The sequence below is a fragment of the Thalassophryne amazonica genome, chromosome 8 (genome assembly GCF_902500255.1).
Source record: "Thalassophryne amazonica chromosome 8, fThaAma1.1, whole genome shotgun sequence".
NCBI lineage: Eukaryota > Metazoa > Chordata > Actinopteri > Batrachoidiformes > Batrachoididae > Thalassophryne > Thalassophryne amazonica.
The window spans coordinates 109,932,568-109,954,928 of NC_047110.1; the positions used below are offsets into that span (position 1 = coordinate 109,932,568).

Sequence of the window (22,361 nt, forward strand, 5' to 3'; positions counted from 1 at the left end):
GCTAGGCAGGGCAAAAATAGACCCAAAGTCTATTTCAAATACTGAGTGAGGCGACATGGCGTCTGCCAATCAGAGTGAATCGGCAGTGTGACATCAGCTGGCTGCTCGCTCAAACAAAACAATCCAAGATGGTGGAAAACGCTCTGAAACACTGTATGTCTGCATAAATATAATATGTTTCTCATATAGTTTGTAAATGTTAGTGGGGAAAAAAACACTTCTAAATCTAACAAGAGCGCTCTGAGAACACAATGTCCCCCACTGGCAAATGCTGCTTTGGTACAAGTGCTTTCTACAGTCTGATAACATTTCAAGATATCTGATAGCTTATTTCAGAATGCAGGGACCAATTCATGAAACTGGAAGAGTCTAGGTTTGTTAATCAAGGGCCATAACTCTGGTAACATGGGTCCAACTCAAATAATATGATAATATGCATATTACCAACTTATAACAAGGACTTGTACCAAGTTTCACTAAATTCCTCCTAAAACTGTGAAAGGTGGTGATTCCAGAATGCTTATACCCTTTTTGGGAAGGACAGACGGCAAAAAATCTCTACAACATGATCCCCCTTTGGGCCTTCAGCTAGCACCTAGCGGGGATACAAACATAACCAGGTAACACTTCCGAAGTGATTTACAAGACATCTTATGGAGAGGTTAGCAGGCACGCCAGGGGAACACCCATCAAGCAACAAAGCGAACTATTTGTTGTCATCATTTGTAGCCAATGTGACTGTAGGGTATGAGCAAACAGCAGCCAGCTAAGTCAACAAGACAGCTGTTGATTAAATACAAACCAGTTTTCTTTTTAGGAACTGTAGACATTACTTAATAGAAATGTGGTATTTCTAAAGAGAAAGTGGCTCTGAATTTTATTTAAAACATTAGATATTCAGCAGGATTTTTTTATGTGCGCTGTTGTTTGTTTGTTTTTTAGGTATTGTTCACTTTCCCCCCTTTCTGCTCTGACCAAAAAGTAGTTCATGAGTAGTATACCTCTTTTAAACTAAAATACATAGGTAAACTTTCAGTTTACTTGTTTGCATTCATGTAGTTATCACATACATACTAAAAAGATTATACTGACAAGTGTATTTTGTTTATACGTATTTTGTTTATAAGTATAAGTACACTGGAGCGTGAGATCGGCCGGAGAATCGGCGCAGCAGGGGCGCTATTGCATTCGCTCTACTGTACTGTTGTGACGAAAAGGGCGCTGAGCCAAAAGGCGAAGCTCTCGATCTACTGGTCAATCTTTGTTCCTACTCTCCCCTATGGTCATGAGGGTTGGGTCATGACCGAAAGAACTAGATTGCGGGTACAAGCGGCTGAAATGGGCTTCCTTAGGAGGGTGGCTGGTGTCTAGAGATAGGGTGAGAAGTTCGGAGCTCGGAGTAGAGTCACTGCTCCTTCGTGTTGAAAGGAGCCGGCTGAGGTGGTTCGGGTATCTGATAAGGACATCTCCTGGGCGCCTCCCTAAGGAGGTGTTCCAGGCACGTCCATCCGGGAGGAGACCCCGGGAGAAGACCCAGGACTAGGTGGATGAATTCCACGGATACTTTTTTCCTCATTGTTGTGTCACCACTCAACTCTTTATCTTTCCACAGAAAAGAGTTTTCTAAGTTGGTGTTTGCAGGAAGGCTGCAGGCCTCAAACTCAGATCTGACAGCCAGGAAGTGGGAAAAAAAAACAAAACACGCAGGTTTTGTTCTGCTCCCTCATGAAACAGCAAACACACCACCACATTAACATTTTATCATCTCACCCCGTCCTCTTTTCACCACTGTCCCATCCTCCAATCCTGCAGTTCTTTCTTTTCTCTGTGTGTATTTTTTGACACCACTTTGTGTGTGTGTGTGTCACTGCTGTGATGTAAATAAAACACAGCGGGACACTGGCTGACCCCAAATCAGTTCTATTCTTATTTGATTCTATCTGTGGGAACAATGCATAACTGATTTTACACCAGCTGACACACACACACACACACACACACACACACACACACACACACACACACACACACACACACACACACACACACACACACACACACACACACACACACACACACACACACACACACACGAGTGTAGTTCATTAGCTGAGGTTGTTTAAATACTTTTTTGCTCCACTGTAGTCAGTCCCTGATTGTGCAAATTCTCCTACTTAGAAAGATGAGAGAGGTCTGTAATTTTCATCATAGGTACTCTTCAACTATCCAGGAAATCACATTATAGGATTTTTAAAGAGTTTATTTGTAAACTGTGGTGGAAAATAAGTATTTGGTCAATAATAAAAGTTCAACTCAATATTTTGTAACATAATCGTTGTTGGTAATGACAGAGGTCACAGGTTTCCTGTGAGTCTTCACCAGGTTTGCACACACTGTAGCTGGTATTTTGGTCCATTCCTCCATGCAGATCTCCTCTAGAGCAGTGATGTTTTGGGGTTGTCGCTGGGCAACATGGTCTTTCAACTCCTTCAACAAATTTTCTATGGGGTTGAGGTCTGGAGACTGGCTTGGCCACTCCAGCACCTTGAAATGCTTTTTACGGAGCCACTCCTTCATTGCCTGAGTGGTGTGTTTGGGATCATTGTCATGCTGGAAGACCCAGCCATGTTGCATCTTCAATACTCTCACTGATGGAAGGAGGTTTTGTCTTAAAATCTCATGATACATGGCCATGTTTATTCTTCCCTTAACACAGATCAGTCGTCCTGTCCCCTTTGCAGAAAAACAGCCCCAAAGCATGATGTTTCCACCCCCATGCTTCACAGTAGATATGGTGTTCTTGGGATGCAACTCAGAATTCTCCTTCCTCCAAACACGACTAGTTGAGTTTTTACTAAAAAGTTCTATTTTGGTTTCATCTGACCACGATATTCTCCCAATCCTCTTCTGGATCATCATCCATATGCTCTCTGGCAAACTTCAGATGGACCTGGACATGTACTGGCTTAAGCAGGGGGACACGCCTGGCACTGCAGGATTTGAGTCCCTCTCTGTGTAGTGTGTAGCTTTTGTTACTTTGGTCCAGCTCTCTGCAGGTCATTCATCAGGTCCCTCTGTGTAGGTCTGGGATTTTTGTTCACGGTTCTCATGATCATTTTGACCCCACGGGATGAGATATTGCGTGAAGCCCAGATCGAGGGAGATTATCAATGGTCTTGTATGTCTTCCATTTTCTTACAATTGCTCCCACAGTTGATTTATTCACACCAACCTGCTTGACTATTGTAGATTCATTCTTCCCAGCCTGGTGCACATCTACAATTTTCTTACTGGTGTCCTTCGACAGCTCTTTGGTCTTGGCCATGGTTGAGTTTGGAGTCTGACTGTTTGAGGCTGTGGATAGGTGTCTTTTATACAGATAACTTGTTCCAACAGGTACCATTAATACAGGTAACAGGAGGAGGACAGAAGAGCTTATTAAAGAAGAAGTTACAGGTCTGTGAAAGCCAGAAATCTTGCTTGTTTGTGGGTGACCAAATACTTATTTTCCACCATAATTTACAAATAAATTCTTTAAAAATCTGACAATGTGATTTCCTGGACTTTTTTTTCTCATTTTGTCTCTCATAGTTGAAGTGTACCTATGATGAAAATTACAGACCTCTCTCATCTTTCTAAGTAGGAGAACTTGCACAATCAGGGACTGACTAAATACTTTTTTACCCCACTGTATGTGTGTTCCCTTGGTGCAACAGCTCTCCAAGGTGTGATCACTCCTTTTTAGATGCAGACTAACGAGCAGATCTGATTTGATGCAGGTGTTAGTTTTGGGGATGAAAATTTACAGGGTGATTCCATAATTTATTCCTCAGAATTGAGTGAGTCCATATTTTTTCCCCTCTGCTTCGTTTAAAAAAGTAACCGTTACTGACTGCCACAATTTTTTTTCTTGATTTCTTATAGTGTTTCTTAAAGCCAGATGTTGCCATTTGAAATGACTTTAGTTTTGTGTCATGTCTGTGATCTGCTTTTTTCTACAAAATTAAACAACTGAATGAACATCCTCCGAGGCCGGTGATTCCATAATTATTGCCAGGGGTTGTAGTATGAGAATCAACTCTGACCAGCACTGACGTTCTCGCATTTCTGTGCATGCTTGAGTGCACTCATGACCTCAAGACAATCCATCTTTTAATCTTGCACAAAAGCCTGTCCTCTCACACTGCACCAGTCACAGAAAGACATTCCACGTCCCTTAACCCGTGTTGCCCACAGAGATCAGGTGGTGGTTCATGGCCGGTGATTCCATAATTATTGCCAGGGGTTGTATACTAACAGACCTACACTAACACAAACCCACACTAACAGACCTACACTAACACAAACCCACACTAACAGACCTACACTAACACAAACCCATACTAACAAACCTACAATAACACAAACCCACACTACAAGACCTACAATAACACAAACCCACACTACAAGACCTACAATAACACAAACCCACACTACAAGACCTACAATAACACAAACCTACACTAGCACACCTACAATAACACAAACCTACACTAGCACACCTACACTAACACAAACCTACACTACAAGACCTACAATAACACAAACCTACACTAGCAGACCTACACTAACACAAACCTACAATAACAGACCTACACTAACACAAACCTACACTAGGAACCTACACTAACACAAACCCACACTACAAGACCTACAATAACACAAATCTACACTACAAGACCTACACTAACACAAACCTACAATAACAGACCTACACTAACACAAACTTATAGTATCACAAAGACAAGCTGACACTAAAGTAACCGGCGATGCCACAAAGATAAACCTACAGTAACATAAACCAACAAAATCACAAAGAGAAACCTACAGCATCATAAAGAAAAAACATGCAGCATCAAACAACCACAGTGTCAAAGCTACAGTATCACAAGTCTGTAGTATTCCAAAGATGAGCCTACAGTGATAAAAACCTAGGGTATCAAACATAAACCTACAGTAACAAAAACCTATAGTAACACAAAGACAAACCTACAATATCACAAACCTACAGTATCATTAGTCTACAGTATTCCAAAGCTGAACACAAAGATGAATATGCAGTAACACAAACCCACAGTATCATAAGTCTACAGTATTAAAACGACAATAACCTTACAACAAAGAAAGATAAACCTACAACAATCAAACCTACAGCATCATAAACACAGACCTACAGTAACACAATGATGAATCTACAGTAACACAAACCTACACTAACACAAAAACGAAACTACAGTAACACAAAGATGAACCTACAGTAACTCAAACTTAGAGTTACAAAGATAAACCTACAGTATTATAAATATAAACCTATAGTAACTCAAACCTACAGTATTATAAACATGAACCTACAGCAATCGTACAAAGATTAATAAAAAAGGCAGGAAAAAATTAACCTACCGAACGACCTTCTCTGTTTGAAGGTTTTTTCTGAAGGCATTTTGTGATCAAATCAACCAACCGGCAGTTGATAAAATGAGGCGGCGACAGTATGAAGATAAATATATCAGATCAAAAATCTTTTGTTAATGTTTACAGGCTGTTTGTCGACCGCTAGCTTAGCGACGACCTTTGTTTCGGGTTTTTTTTTTTTTATGTCGTCGCTTCCTGCTGCTGCTTTTATCAGGACGAGCTCGAGCACCAAAACAAACCTGTCATCTGACCTATGACGTCACGCACAGCCCGCCCCTTTAAAACTGTGTGTGTGTGTGTGTGTGTGTGTGTGTGTGTGTGTGTGTGTGTGTGTGTGTGTGTGTGTGTGTGTGTGTGTGTGTGTGTGTGTGTGTGTGTGTGTGTGTGTGTGTGTGTGTTTTAATGAGGATTTACTGTTCAAGATTTTTTTGTTTGTTTGTTTTTGTAACCCACTTTTTATTTTTATTTTTTGTTCTAAACTCTTTTTTTGTGCTGAAGATCCTGAGTTTGATTCTATATTTAGTCATTTATTCAACCTTTATTTTAACTCGGGAGTACGTGGAGGTGAGGTATGATCTAATTTAATATGTATCAAAAGACTAAGAATATCTGTGTGTTTTGGGGTCATCTAAGGAACCTACTACAGCTGGTTTGGTTTAGTTCTGGGTGGGGTGCCAGGGAACAGGAGATCAGGGCATTGACCACATGACCTCCGCCCTCCTCTGTGGGTTGGTGATAATTTACAACAAAATATTTTTCTTCCAGATGCACTGGAGTCAGAGAATAAAGAAAAAAAGATGGAAATATTAAAAAGTAAACGTTCAGAAGATTGACTGTGGGATGATGGGAGTTGTAGTTCTCGTACGTAGATGCAGTTCTTACATTTGGCCAGCAGGTGGAGATCTCTGATCACCTGTTGCAGCTTTCAGAAGGAGTGGAGTTAAATTGGTCCTGGATGATAGTTTTACGCTCACCTCAGGGGTTCAACTGGTCTCAGCAGGAAAAGCACATCTGAATCTAATCGCATCAATAATCGTAATTTAGACATTACAGTCAGCAAAAGGCACAAAGCCACAAACCCAGATCGTCCAAAACGACCAAAAACAGACTGATGTCACGCGTCAAACTATTTATTTATTTATTAATAAAGAAAGATTACAGTGTTTCCTCAATCAGACACTGAATCATACAGCGCATCCAGAAAGTATTCACAGTGCATCACTTTTTCCACATTTTATCTTACAGCATGGATGAAACTGATTTTTTTCCCTCAAAATTCAACACACAATACCCCATAATGACAATGTGTAAATTGTAAAATGTTTTCTACATATTTTTGCTAATTTATTGAAAATAAAAAACCTAAGAAATCAAGTGTACATAAGCATTTACAGCCTTTGCCATAAATCTCAAAACTGAGCTCAGGTGCATCTTGTTCCCACTGTTCATCTTTGAGTTGTTTCTACAGCTTAATTGAAGTTCACCTGGTGTAAATTCAGTTGATTGGACATGATTTGGAAAGACTCACACCTGCCTACATATAACATCCCACAGTTGACAGTGCATGTGTCATGATCTGGACATTTTCTATTATGCTTTGTTCTGTTTAGTTCTGCTTAGTTTAGTTTGATTTGGTTTTCTGAGTGTGATTTCTCTTGTTGGGTTTTTCCTGCTTGGGATTTGTCTTTCCCTGTCTCTCTTGTCTGTCTCTCTTGGTGCTTGGTGGTGGGCTGTGCACACTGTCTGGGCCACACCCTGTTCTGGAGCTTCCCACACACCTGTTTCAAATCTGAAGCTCATCACCTGGGTGTATTTAAGCTTCACTGGTCGTGGAGATGTGAAGCCTTTCATCCCCCAGTGTGAACTGCACTTTGAGTTAATGCCAGCAATGTTTCCATCCAAATGGGCGATGATGGCATTCATGGTAACTCACCTGACCGGCCAGGCTGCGGCGTGGGCGTGAGCAGAGTGGAGCAGGCAGTCACCCTTGTGTGGCTCTCTCCACTCCTTCAAGACCGCTCTCCTGCAAGTCTTCCAGCATACGGCACCGGGACAAGAAGCAGCACGTTCACTGATAAGGCTCAAGCAATTCAGCAGACTTGTTGCCGACTACGCCATCGACTTCCACATCTTGGCATCCAAGAGTGAGTGGAATCCAGCCACCCTTCAGGAGGTGTTCTTCCAGGGTCTGTCTGGCCACATCCAGAACCAGCTCATTGCCATAGACCTCCCTGAAGATCTGGACAAGCTTACTGCTCTCGCTATCCGCACGGACCGCCATTTGGCGGACCGACCCTGGCAGGAGCCTTGCCTCTCTGCTCAGTGTTCTGCTACGCCACCTGCTCGAGCCACCGGCCTGAATCATCTTTGCTCCAGCTCTCCTCACCCCACCTCGGACGAACCCATGCAGCTGGGACGTACCCGATTATCCATGGAGGAACGCCAGCACCGTAGGGACGAGGGTCTGTGTTTTTACTGTGTACAGACTGGGCATGTGATCATAGATTGTCAGGACAAGGGTGCCCCTGCGCGCTCGAAACCAGTACTACAGATGATTCAAAATTCTATTTCTTCTAGTACACCACAGATTGCAATCTCTGCTGAATTTGTCTCTGAGCACTCATCTATTTCTGCTCCAGTTTTTATCGACTCAGGCTCTGATGCTAATCTGCTTGTATCTTCTTTCGCCAGGTCCCTGCACCTTAAGTTGTACAGTCTCTTGCGCCCTCTGGTCGTGCATGCTGTGGATGGCCACGAGCTCAGTCAAATCACCCACTGTGCACAGTTAGCCTGTCTTATTATTGCAGAGAATCATAATGAGACCATATGTTTTCATGTATTTGACAAAATGACTCATTCGGCTATTTTGGGGCACCGCTGGCTAAAGAAACTCAGCCCACACTTTGACTGGTCTAAAGGACAAATTAGTTCATGGGGACCCACCTGTACGGGCCGTTTAGACAGTTCCGCCGTTAAGGTTCTTACGCCTAATCCAGATCTCACCAGAGTCCCATCCTGTTAGCAAGATCTCGCTGAGCCAAAGCTAAATCTCTACCTCCACACTGGTCTTACGATTGGGCTATCGAGTTACTTCCTGCAACTAGTCCCCTGTGGGGGAAATAATTCCCTCTGTCTGTGCCTGAACGCGTCTCAATGAATGACTGTATCCAAGAATCTTTAGAGGCAGGTTTATTCGGCCCTCGTCTTCGCCCGCAGGGGTGAGATTCTGACTTGTGGGGAAAAAAAAAAGACAAGTCACTCCGCCCATGCATAGATTATCGGGGCCTAAATATTGTAACAGTAAAGAACCGTTATCCCCTGCCTCTCATCACTACCGTGTTTGAACTGCTAGAGGGCGCCAAAGTGTTCACAAAATTGGATCTGCACAACGCGGATAATTTAGTGCACATGAAACATGGTGATGAATGGAAAACGGCCTTCAACACTTCGACTGGTCACTACGAGTACCTGGTCATGCCATTTGGGCTTATTAATGCACCCCCAGTATTCCAAAACCTGGTAAACGACATCCTACACAAGTTCCTGAACAAGTTTATATTCATTTACTTAGACAATATTCTGATTTTCTTTCCGGACAAAGAGACATGTACAGAATTTTGGAAACCCTGTTGTGCAATCACTTATTCGTCAAAGCTGAACAGTGTGAATTTCATAAGCCAATGGTGTCGTTTTTGGGGTTAATGATTGCACAGGGTGAAATCCGGATGGACCCAGAGAAGGTTGTGGCGGTACGTGATTTAGGCAACAACAAAAGACCATAAAGAAGTAGAAAGATTTTTGGGGTTTGGTAATTTCTACCATAAATTCATCCATAACTTCAGTACTGTGACCGCACCCCTTCATAATGTCACCTCGTCCCTCTGGGCATTTCACTGGATGCCAGTGTGACGAGGCTTTTCAGGTCCTAAAAAACGCTTTACTGCAGCTCTCATCCTACTCCTTCCTGACCCCACCCAACAGTTCGTGGTCGAAGTTGATGCTTCCGACATAGGTGTTGGAGCAATCTTGTCTCAAATTGATCCTATAGTGAAAAAAGGTTACATCCCTGTGCCTATCTCTCTCAGAAATTATTTCATGCTGAACGTAATTATAGCATTGGCGACCGGGAACTGGCGGTGAAAGTGGCCTTGGAGGAGGGGCGCTATTGGCTTGAGGGGGCACAAGTGCCATTTTTAGAGTGGACTGATCATAAAAACTTGGAGTATCTATGCATGGTGAAACAGTTAAATGACAGACAGGCCCGTTCGGCCATTTTCTTCATCCGTTTTAGTTTTGTGCTTTTGTACCGCCCAGGCTCAAAAAAATGGGAAACCCGATATGCCCTCTAGGCAAGGGGATCCCTTTTATTTTCCATCTGAAGCAAGTACCATTCTCCCCACATCATGTTTTGTTTCTGCCATAACCTGGGATATTGAGACAAAGGTCAGGTCTGCCGCTCGTGACGTTCCCTCCATAGTGTCCTAAAGGGAACTTATTCATACCGGACGCATTGAGAGGGGAGGTCATTCATTGGGGACATGACAGCCAGTTTGCTTGTCACCCAGGCATTAAGAATACTGTGTAGATCATCCGGGATCCATATTACCATCAATTTTGTAACTGGCCTTCCACCATCTAAGGATCATACAGTGATTGTGGTTGATAGATTGTCTAAGATGGCACATTTTGTGCCCCTACCTAAACTGCCTACCGCTAAAGATCTCGAGCTCTTGCTTGCCTCTACTGGTGGTTGGCTCTCACTGCGGCATTGTATCACTTCCTGTTCCGGAGCACAACGGTGTTTTGCTGTATCTGTTAGCTGTTTAATCTGCGCAGTTAGATTGATCTAGTTAACTAGATAACGATTTGTTTCACAGTGTAATCTTCATGTGCCTTAACTAAAGCACTCCCTCTGCTGAATCACCTCTAAATTATTTACACATTATTCACTTTGTGGGTTTTTAGGAATCCGCTAGCTTAGCGCAGCTACTAGCTCTTAGCCGATTTAGCATGGCGGCTTCTCCTGTCTCTCCTGCACTTTTCTGCTCTGGGTGTGAAATGTTTAGTTATTCCTCGGCCTTCTTTAGCAGTAATGGTACTTATAATAAGTGTAGCTTATTCGTAGCTTTGGAGGCCAGGCTGGGCGAATTGGAGACTCGGCTCCGCACCGTGGAAAATTCTACAGCTAGCCAGGCCCCTGTAGTCGGTGCGGACCAAGGTAGCTTAGCCGCCGTTAGTTTCCCTCTGGCAGATCCCGAGCAGCCGGGAAAGCAGGCCGACTGGGTGACTGTGAGGAGGAAGCGTAGTTCTAAACAGAAGCCCCGTGTACACCGCCAACCCGTTCACATTTCTAACCGTTTTTCCCCCACTCGACGACACACCCGCCGAGGATCAAACTCTGGTTATTGGCGACTCTGTTTTGAGAAATGTGAAGTTAGCGACACCAGCAACCATAGTCAATTGTCTTCCGGGGGCCAGAGCAGGCGACATTGAAGGAAATTTGAAACTGCTGGCTAAGGCTAAGCATAATTTGGTAAGATTGTAATTCACGTCGGCAGTAATGACACCCGGTTACGCCAATCAGAGGTCACTAAAATTAACATTGAATCGGTGTGTAACTTTGCAAAAACAATGTCGGACTCTGTAGTTTTCTCTGGGCCCCTCCCCAATCGGACCGGGAGTGACATGTTTAGCCGCATGTTCTCCTTGAATTGCTGGCTGTCTGAGTGGTGTCCAAAAAATGAGGTGGGCTTCATAGATAATTGGCAAAGCTTCTGGGGAAAACCTGGTCTTGTTAGGAGAGACGGCATCCATCCCACTTTGGATGGAGCAGCTCTCATTTCTAGAAATCTGGCCAATTTTCTTAAATCCTCCAAACCGTGACTATCCAGGGTTAGGACCAGGAAGCAGAGTTGTAGTCTTACACACCTCTCTGCAGCTTCTCTCCCCCTGCCATCCCCTCATTACCCCATCCCCGTAGAGACGGTGCCTGCTCCCAGACCACCAATAACCAGTAAAAATCTATTTAAGCATAAAAATTCAAAAAGAAAAAATAATATAGCACCTTCAACTGCACCACAGACTAAAACAGTTAAATGTGGTCAACATATTGATTTATTCTGCCTTACAGAAACCTGGTTACAGCAGGATGAATATGTTAGTTTAAATGAGTCAACACCCCCGAGTCACACTAACTGCCAGAATGCTCGTAGCACAGGGCGAGGCGGAGGATTAGCAGCAATCTTCCATTCCAGCTTATTAATTAATCAAAAACCCAGACAGAGCTTTAATTCATTTGAAAGCTTGACTCTTAGTCTTGTCCATCCAAATTGGAAGTCCCAAAAACCAGTTTTATTTGTTATTATCTATCGTCCACCTGGTCGTTACTGTGAGTTTCTCTGTGAATTTTCAGACCTTTTGTCTGACTTAGTGCTTAGCTCAGATAAGATAATTATAGTGGGGGATTTTAACATCCACACAAATGCTGCGAATGACAGCCTCAACACTGCATTTAATCTATTATTAGACTCAATTGGCTTTGCTCAAAATGTAAATGAGTCCACCCACCACTTTAATCATATCTTAGATCTTGTTCTGACTTATGGTATGGAAATAGAAGACTTAACAGTATTCCCTGAAAACTCCCTTCTGTCTGATCATTTCTTAATAACATTTACATTTACTCTGATGGACTACCCAGCAGTGGGGAATAAGTTTCATTACACTAGAAGTCTTTCAGAAAGCACTGTAACTAGGTTTAAGGATATGATTCCTTCTTTATGTTCTCTAATGCCATATACCAACACAGTGCAGAGTAGCTACCTAAACTCTGTAAGTGAGATAGAGTATCTCGTCAATAGTTTTACATCCTCATTGAAGACAACTTTGGATGCTGTAGCTCCTCTGAAAAAGAGAGCTTTAAATCAGAAGTGACTGACTCCGTGGTATAACTCACAAACTCGCAGCTTAAAGCAGATAACCCGTAAACTGGAGAGGAAATGGCGTCTCACTAATTTAGAAGATCTTCACTTAGCCTGGAAAAAGAGTCTGTTGCTCTATAAAAAAAAGCCCTCCGTAAAGCTAGGACATCTTACTACTCATCACTAATTGAAGAAAATAAGAACAACCCCAGGTTTCTTTTCAGCACTGTAGCCAGGCTGACAAAGAGTCAGAGCTCTATTGAGCCGAGTATTCCTTTAACTTTAACTAGTAATGACTTCATGACTTTCTTTGCTAATAAAATTTTAACTATTAGAGAAAAAATTACTCATAACCATCCCAAAGACATATCGTTATCTTTGGCTGCTTTCAGTGATGCCGGTATTTGGTTAGACTCTTTTTCTCCGATTGTTCTGTCTGAGTTATTTTCATTAGTTACTTCCTCCAAACCATCAACATGTGTATTAGACCCCATTCCTACCAGGCTGCTCAAGGAAGCCCTACCATTATTTAATGCTTAAATCTTAAATATGATCAATCTATCTTTATTAGTTGGCTATGTACCACAGGCTTTTAAGGTGGCAGTAATTAAACCATTACTTAAAAAGCCATCACTTGACCCAGCTATCTTAGCTAATTATAGGCCAATCTCCAACCTTCCTTTTCTCTCAAAAATTCTTGAAAGGGTAGTTGTAAAACAGCTAACTGATCATCTGCAGAGGAATGGTCTATTTGAAGAGTTTCAGTCAGGTTTTAGAATTCATCATAGTACAGAAACAGCATTAGTGAAGGTTACAAATGATCTTCTTATGGCCTCAGACAGTGGACTCATCTCTGTGCTTCTTCTGTTAGACCTCAGTGCTGCTTTTGATACTGTTGACCATAAAATTTTATTACAGAGATTAGAGCATGCCATAGGTATTAAAGGCACTGTGCTGCGGTGGTTTGAATCATATTTATCTAATAGATTACAATTTGTTCATGTAAATGGGGAATCTTCTTCACAGACTAAGGTTAATTATGGAGTTCCACAAGGTTCTGTGCTAGGACCAATTTTATTCACTTTATACATGCTTCCCTTACGCAGTATTATTAGAAGGCATTGCTTAAATTCTCATTGTTACGCAGATGATACCCAGCTTTATCTATCCATGAAGCCAGAGGACACACACCAATTAGCTAAACTGCAGGATTGTCTTACAGACATAAAGACATGGATGACCTCTAATTTCCTGCTTTTAAACTCAGATAAAACTGAAGTTATTGTACTTGGCCCCACAAATCTTAGAAACATGGTGTCTAACCAGATCCTTACTCTGGATGGCATTACCCTGACCTCTAGTAATACTGTGAGAAATCTTGGAGTCATTTTTGATCAGGATATGTCATTCAATGCGCATATTAAACAAATATGTAGGACTGCTTTTTTGCATTTATGCAATATCTCTAAAATTAGAAAGGTCTTGTCTCAGAGTGATGCTGAAAAACTAATTCATGCATTTATTTCCTCTAGGCTGGACTATTGTAATTCATTATTATCAGGTTGTCCTAAAAGTTCCTGAAAAGCCTTCAGTTAATTCAAAATGCTGCAGCTAGAGTACTGACGGGGACTAGAAGGAGAGAGCATATTTCACCCATATTGGCCTCTCTTCATTGGCTTCCTGTTAATTCTAGAATAGAATTTAAAATTCTTCTTCTTATACTCAACAAAAATATAAATGCAAGACTTTTGGTTTTGCTCCCATTTTGTATGAGATGAACTCAAAGATCTAAAACTTATTCCACATACACAATATCACCATTTCCCTCAAATATTGTTCACAAACCAGTCTAAATCTGTGATAGTGAGCACTTCTCCTTTGCTGAGATAATCCATCCCACCTCACAGGTGTGCTATACCAAGATGCTGATTAGATACCATGATTAGTGCACAGGTGTGCCTTAGACTGCCCACAATAAAAGGCCACTCTGAAAGGTGCAGTTTTATCACACAGCACAATGCCACAGATGTCGCAAGATTTGAGGGAGCGTGCAGTTGGCATGCTGACAGCAGGAATGTCAACCAGAGCTGTTGCTCGTGTATTGAATGTTCATTTCTCTACCATAAGCCATCTCCAAAGGTGTTTCAGAGAATTTGGCAGTACATCCAACCAGCCTCACAACCGCAGACCACGTGTAACCACACCAGCCCAGGACCTCCACATCCAGCATGTTCACCTCCAAGATCGTCTGAGACCAGCCACTCGGACAGCTGCTGAAACAATCGGTTTGCATAACCAAAGAATTTCTGCACAAACTGTGAGAAACCGTCTCAGGGAAGCTCATCTGCATGCTCGTCGTACTCATCGGGGTCTCAACCTGACTCCAGTTCGTTGTTGTATCCGACTTGAGTGGGCAAATGCTCACATTCGCTGGTGTTTGGCACGTTGGAGAGGTGTTCTGTTCAACTCTATGCGAAGGAGATGTGTTGCACTGCATGAGGCAAATGGTGGTCACACCAGATACTGACTGGTATCCCCCCCAATAAAACAAAACTGCACCTTTCAAAGTGGCCTTTTATTGTGGGCAGTCTAAGGCACACCTGTGCACTAATCATGGTGTCTAATCAGCATCTTGATATGGCACACCTGTGAGGTGGGATGGATTATCTCAGCAAAGGAGAATTGCTCACTATCACAGATTTAGACTGGTTTGTGAACAATATTTGAGGGAAATGGTGATATTGTGTATGTGGAATAAGTTTTAGATCTTTGAGTTCATCTCATACAAAATGGGAGCAAAACCAAAAGTGTTGCGTTTATATTTTTGTTGAGTGTACTTATAAGGTTTTGAATAATCAGGTCCCATCTTATCTTAGGGACCTCATAATACCATATCACCCCAATAGAGCGCTTTGCTCTCAGACTGCAGGCTTACTTGTAGTTCCTAGGGTTTGTAAGAGTAGAATGGGAGGCAGAGCCTTCAGCTTTCAGGCTCCTCGCCTGTGGAACCAGCTCCCAATTCAGATCAGGGAGACAGACACCCTCTCTACTTTTAAGATTAGGCTTAAAACTTTCCTTTTTGCTAAAGCTTATAGTTAGGGCTGGATCAGGTGACCCTGATCCATCCCTTAGTTATGCTGCTATAGACTTAGACTGCTGGGGGGTTCCCATGATGCACTGAGTGTTTCTTTCTCTTTTTGCTCTGTATGCACCACTCTGCATTTAATCATTAGTGATTGATCTCTGCTCCCCTCCACAGCATGTCTTTTTCCTGGTTCTCTCCCTCAGCCCCAACCAGTCCCAGGAGAAGACTGCCCCTCCCTGAGCCTGGTTCTGCTGGAGGTTTCTTCCTGTTAAAAGGAAGTTTTTCCTTCCCACTGTCGCCAAGTGCTTGCTCACAGGGGGTCATTTTGACCGTTGGGGTTTTTACGTAATTATTGTATGGCCTTGCCTTACAATATAAAGCGCCTTGGGGCAACTGTTTGTTGTGATTTGGCGCTATATAAATAAAATTGATTGATTGATTAAAGAGACTGCTGAAGCGTTGTTAATCAGTGTGTTTATAAATTGCATGGTTTCCCTCAGGACTTTGTTTCCGACTGTGGACCTCAGTTCATTTCACAGTTTTGGAAGGAGCTCTGCCGTCTACTGGGGGTTTCCTTCAGCCTCACCTCGGGTAACCACCCACAAGGTAATGGACAAACTGAAAGAGTCAATCAGGAGTTGGAAAAAGGTCTGTGTATTCTCAGGGGACCACGGGGCTTCACACTTAGTTTGGATAGAACTCACACATAACTCCTTGTGTAAACCACATAAAAATTGTGATAAATACCTAGATATAATAATTCCTATTTTTTTGCGCAACCGTGAATGCACCTTTTTTATGTGACATCATTACGCGCTCACACACGCACAGCAGTTCAGCCAATTGCAGTGCGTGTAGTGTAATTTAAGCCTTCAGCATCTCCCCCTCCGCAGACGCGGGGAGCGAATTTGCAAAATGTAGGATGGTAAGGGAAAGTTCCACCCTTTTCACCTGTGATTGGCTAGAAGGTGTCTTCCATTATTGGCTATTTGATTTTGCCATAAAAAGTCATCTTACGTTCAGGAACTGCCATTGTCTTGTTTATCCGTCGATCTATCTCGATTGTAACAATGTGATAAATGCGTGCCGTTAGATTTATATTCCAAGCTCACGTTTTCATAGCCTGTTTAGAGGATTGGATTGTTGTTTACTCTGTTGGCTCTCGAGCGTTCAACAGTATCCTATTAAAGCATATGAAGACTCGTGCTATGCCTGGGTCCAAATGTAGGCCTATGCAGTAAAATATCTCCTCCAATCTTAACCCATTTCAACCCATCGGTCACAACTGTAACCAGAAAAAAAATTGACACTTCAATTCGCACGTGGGGAGAGGAGGCTAATGTAGTGGCTGTCACAGGTATGATCTTGTACTTTATAACTCTATTTTAATTGTATAATCTGTGCCATTTTACTAATTTAAATACCTTTTTAGACCACAGAAATGTCCGCCATTTGGGGTATCGGGTACTCTGTGTGAAGGAACGTGTTTTCAGGAGTTGATGAGTCTGGATCACCTTTGATCAGATACCACACAGCATCTCCGACTTTATACTGTGCGTGGCAAGCATTTTTGTCATATTGTCATTTTGGCACGTGTGACTGACTCCCAAAAGCGCTGTAGCCCAAGCGCGTGCCTTGCCGCGAAGCAGATTAATTACATAAGCTATCTTGCTAGAATCAGTCGCGTACATGACAGGACGTTGTGCGAAGACGAGCGAACACTGCATAAGGAAGTCCGCGCACGTCTCCACACAACCTCCGTACGGCTCTGGAGGGCTTATGTATGCTTCCGGGGAAGGTGGGAGGGGTCATTGAACGACCAGTGGAACGTCACTGTTACGCACAGGGTCGACAGGAGGGAGAGCCGCAGCAGCGCCCTGAGGGCGCGCCTCCACCTGCGCGGCGAGAGCCTCCACCCTGCGGTTAAGGAGGACGTTCTGCTCGGTCATTAAATCCAACTGAGCCGTGAAAACGGTGAGGAGCCGCTGCAACTCACCGATCATTCCTCCTGCGGGCGCCTGTGCGCCCTGTTCTTCCATTGGCCGTTCAACAGCCGGTTGAGGCCCCTCGGGATCCATGACGTTGGCTGAGATATCCTGTTGGGAAAGTGTCGGTACACGGACCCACAACAGGGGGCGCAAAGGAATGGACAATGGAATAGGTCAAATAACAACACTTTACTGTTGCGAATGTGCACAACAAACACAACAGATTACACAATAGATCAAAGGTCAAATTACAAAGTGTCGTGTGGGCAGGCTCGAAGATAGGAGACGCCTGTCCAAAGCAGAACCGGAACCACACGATTTCCTCCGCCACCAGACCCCGGGAATACTGGAGCCGCCAAGTCCCGAACTCCCAGGTGGCCACTGCCTCCGCGTGTCGGACCTGGTACTGCTGGCGAGGAACAAAAACACAATTAAACGTGGGTGCGTCTGCACCCAGCAATCTGCACGGCAGGGAAGCTACCTCCACCTCTCGTTGGAGAAAAAGTCTGTTATCACTCACAAAAATCACAAAAAAAGGCTTTCTATCAAGCAGTCAGGCTGAGGATATTACCTTTCAGGTAGAACGATATCTCGGCAAAGAGGTGGAGATGACATCTTGCTGATATACCGATGCAGATCAGATGAGTGGTGACAGCTGTCACAGGTGATGAGTGTCAGCTGTCACCCCGGCTGCTCCTGTGAGGCGGCAGCGCCCTCTGGTGCCTGGAGCCCGCACTCCAGGCAGGGTGCCCTCTGGTGGTGGTGGGCCAGCAGTACCTCCTCTTCAGCGGCCCACACAACACACTTAACAACTTGGTTGCATAAACGCTGGTTAAATTTGTGTAAAATCCCGGGTAATATTCTTCTGTATTTTTTCCTGAAACTTCTCAATGTCTTTGAGATACGTATGTCTTTGAGATACTTACTGCAGAATTGTATATATTGTAAATATTGTAAATATCACCTTTTGCACAATAATAAGGCGACAGCCACATAAAAAGAAATACTATTGTTCTCACTTCATTATACTGCAACACACCTCCCAGAGATAAATCTTACATCTTCTGATCTGGCCCATTATCATTACACCATATTAATAAAACTTTCTTTTTCTGGTAGTATTATCCGTACTTGTTACACTTGCCTTCATCTTCCACTGGTTACTCCCCATTTCATGTTGTATATGTTTTTCTACCCTCTTTGTTTACCCCTACAGACTTAAACTCAGGTGTACCCTCAGCCTTGTCCCTCATCCTTCGCTGCTGTTGAACCTGGGAGCAGGCCAGTCTATAAAGTTGTGGCCGACAAGAGGAGATCCACTGCGCCTGTCTACATCCCAGGCCAGAAGGTCTGGCTTTCCATGCGTCACCTCCTCATCCAGGGACTGCCCAGAAAACTTGCACCCAGGTTTGTTGGTCCATTCCCAATTTCCAAGGTTAGGTTTCCAAGATTCCAAGGCTTGTTTCTGTTTGTTTACGTCTGCCAAGGTCCATGAGAATTCATCCCACATTCCATGTTAGCAATGTGAAGCCCGTGCACTCCAGCTCTTTGTGAATAATGGCGAGTGTCCTGACCTACGGATGTACAGTGTGGTCTGCCAGCTGCATTGCATCCAAGAAGAAACAGCTGCAGCATGTCATCAAGACTGCTCAGCAGATCATTGGCTCTCCACTCCCACACCTAGAGGAGATCTACTCAAACTGACCCCTCCAACGGGCAACAAAGATCTGGGACAACCTCGCCCAACCAGGACAATTTCTTCATCAGCCTTCCCTCTGGCAGACTCAGGGTCATGAGAGCACCAACAGACTCAAACACAGCTCTTTACCCATGGCTGTGAAGAGACTGCTACAGAAACCATGACCCCCCACCCCCACTCCACACACACATACACACACCTCCCAGTCCAATAAATGGACAATTGCACACAACTGTTCTTTGCATTAGCTTAATACAGACTATTTATATATAACATATTTATTACACATTATTATATGACTACAACAGTACATGTGCCCTGATTGGCTGATTTCTAGTCTGATATTTTCCCATTTCAGAACTTTACCATGACAGTTGGTCCGGATTGCATATCAGAATTGCGATTTTGTTTACAATTTTCACGGCACAAAATAAAACAAAACAAAAAACAAACAAAGAAATTATAAGTGGCAAAGAGGACCATTTTTTTCTGAGAGAATTTTGTTACACTGATGAGTTTGAATTGGAGGAATTCAAAGCAAACCGATTCAAAGTGGACAAAATGAAGACCAACAAGATGAAAACACAGCTCCCTGTCAGGAGTTGAGTTTTGGGTTTGGTTGTCTGTTTTATTTTGTTCTGTTAGTTATTTTTTTGTATTTCATTGGCTCTGGTTTGTTTATTCTCTTGCTGGGTTTTCCACTTGGGTTTGTTTGTCTCTGTTACTCTTGTCTCTCCCTCTCTCTCTCTGGCCACCCCTTGTTCTGGTACTTTCCATGCACACCTGTATCTGATTTGCTGATTGCCACCTGGGGTTATATAAGCTCACTGAGTGTGTTTGTCCCAGTTTGTTGTGCCTTGTGCCTTCATTCCAGCTCTGTATCTGTGTTCCATAGTCCTGCCTGCCTCCTTGTGTGTACCTGACCTCCAGCCTGTTGCTTTGACCATGCCTGTTTGCTTGATGATTTTTGTACTGTTGCTTTTTCTGGACTGTTTACTCGTGTACCGACATCCGCTTGTCACAATCATAAAGTCTTCTAAAAACCAGAGCTGTCTGTTTGAGCCGTGCATTTGTGTCCTGCCATTCCTGACCATCCAGCCTGATGGTACAAATTGGCCAACGATGGACACAACCAGCTCTAACCCGTTCCACCTGGCGGTACAACACCACAGTAAGCAGCTTGCACAGCAGCAAGACCACCTCACCACTCTCTCCTCTGGGTTTAGCGACCTCACTAAATGCCAGGACTCATTCATGGAGTTGGCGAGCGCCCAGATGGGACAATTACTGTTTAGTCTTGATCATCCGGCTTCTACTGTTCCGGCCAGCGGCAGCACCAGTGTGCCTCCACCGGGGCTGTCAACAACTGCACCGGCTTCTGTACCCGAACCAGACTACTGCAATCAACTGTTGCTGCCTGAATGCATCTCAGGCAAATCCAGAGACGTCAGACCTTTTCTTACTCAGTGTGAGTTGAATTTTGAACTCGTGTCATGTAAGTTCCCGTCCGACCGGGCGAAGATAGCTTACATCATCACTCACCTGACTGGTCATGCTTTGGCGTGGGCAACAGGTGAGTGTGGTCGGCAATCTGCCACCTGTGCCTCTCTTCCAGCATTTACATCAGCCCTGCAATTGGTCTTCCAACACACCTCTCCGGGACGAGAAGCAGCTCGATCCCTGATGAGACTGCGGCAGAGTAGATGCCTAGTTACTGACTATGCTGTAGAATTCCGCATTCTGGCAACCAGGAGTAATTGGAATCCCGCTGCGCTCCATGACGTGTTTTTTCAGGGGCTCTCCAAAAATATCCAGGATCAGCCGGTAGCTGTAGATCTGCCCGACGACCTGGACCACCTGATCGCTCTCACCATACGGACCGACCGGTGTCTGAAAGATCACCCTCGGCATGCCGCCTGGCTGCCTGACCAATGCTCTGCAACACCGACCATCCGCAACACCTCCCATTCGCAACACCTACCATCCGCACATCCTCCTCCAGCCATGACAGTCTGGTTACATAACCAACTGTCAAGCCAGGGGTGCCACCGTGCAGCTAAAATCCGACATACAGATGAGTCTTAATTCCATTACTCCATCCTCAGCACAAAATGAAATTCCAGCCAAATTGTCCTCTGAGAATTCGTCAGTTTCTGTGTCAGCTTTTGTTGATTCTGATTCTGATGCTAACTTAATTTTGTCTTCTCTGGCCAGGTCTCTGCACCTGAAGTTGTTAAAACTCTCGCACCCTCTGGTGGTGCGCGTGGTGGATGGCCATGAATTAGGTTGTATTTCTCACCGTACTCAGTCATTTTCCTTAACTGTGGCAGAGAACCACTCCGAATTTATTAGTTTTGTATTGATAATCGATTATTGTGGGCTTAATGACGCCAGTGTTAAGAATCATTATCCACTACCTCTCATCTTCTCTGCTTTTGAGTTGTTGGAAGGAGCTAAAATTTTTACTAAACTTGATCTCCGCAACCCATACCATTTAGTCCGGATAAGAGAAGGAGATGAGTGGAAAACAGCTTTCAACACACCTAATGGTCATTAGGAATACTTAGTCATGCCATTTGGCCTCACCAATGCCCCTGCAGTGTTCCAAAACTTGGTTAATGACGTGCTGCTTGAATTTCTAAACAAATTTGTTTTCATTTACATTGATGATATTTTGATTTTCTCTCCCAACCAGAAAACCCACACCGAACATATGTGCACTGTACTCCAGACCTTGTTACGCCACAACCTGTTCGTTAAGGCAGAGAAATGTGAATTCCATAAACAGACTGTTTCGTTTTTGGGGTTTGTAATTGCAGAGGGGGAGATTAAGATGGACCCTGGTAAACTTGCTGCAGTATGTGACTGGTACTGTTCCCTCCTCACGGAAGGAGGTACAGAGATTCCTAGGTTTTGCCAATTTCTATCGTAAATTCAACTGCAATTTCAGTACTGTTGCAGCGCCACTACATGATGTCACGTCGTCCCTCTGCCATTTGTTTGGACACCAGAGTGCGACCAGGTTTATAGGGTTCTAAAGGAACGCTTTACAGTGGCCCCTGTATTACTCCTCCCTGACCCCGCTCGATAGTTTGTGGTTGAGGTGGATGCTTCCAACATAGGTGTGGGTGCAGTCCTCTTGCAGCATAATCTCACTGACAGTAGAATGCATCCGTGCGCTTATCTGTCAAAGTTGACCGCCACTGAGCAAATTTACA

The 22,361-nt window shown here is 43.8% G+C and overlaps 1 protein-coding gene and 1 long non-coding RNA gene across 2 annotated transcripts in view; both read right to left on the reverse strand.

Annotated features, from left to right (window-relative positions):
- Positions 1–5,682, reverse strand: part of map1lc3b (microtubule-associated protein 1 light chain 3 beta) — a 29,919-nt gene extending 24,237 nt beyond the window's left edge. The window contains exon 1 of the mRNA XM_034177251.1: positions 5,440–5,682. Coding sequence (XP_034033142.1) covers positions 5,440–5,479 — 40 coding nt within the window. The 5' untranslated portion in view covers positions 5,480–5,682. The remainder of the gene's footprint in view (positions 1–5,439) is intronic.
- Positions 5,683–7,017: 1,335 nt separating this feature from the next.
- On the reverse strand, positions 7,018–13,820 carry LOC117516308. Its single transcript, XR_004562360.1, has 3 exons — positions 13,811–13,820; positions 11,980–11,987; positions 7,018–7,141 (listed from the first exon to the last, which is right to left on the reverse strand). It is a non-coding gene; the product is annotated as an uncharacterized LOC117516308 (long non-coding RNA).
- Between the last annotated feature and the right edge of the window lie 8,541 nt (positions 13,821–22,361).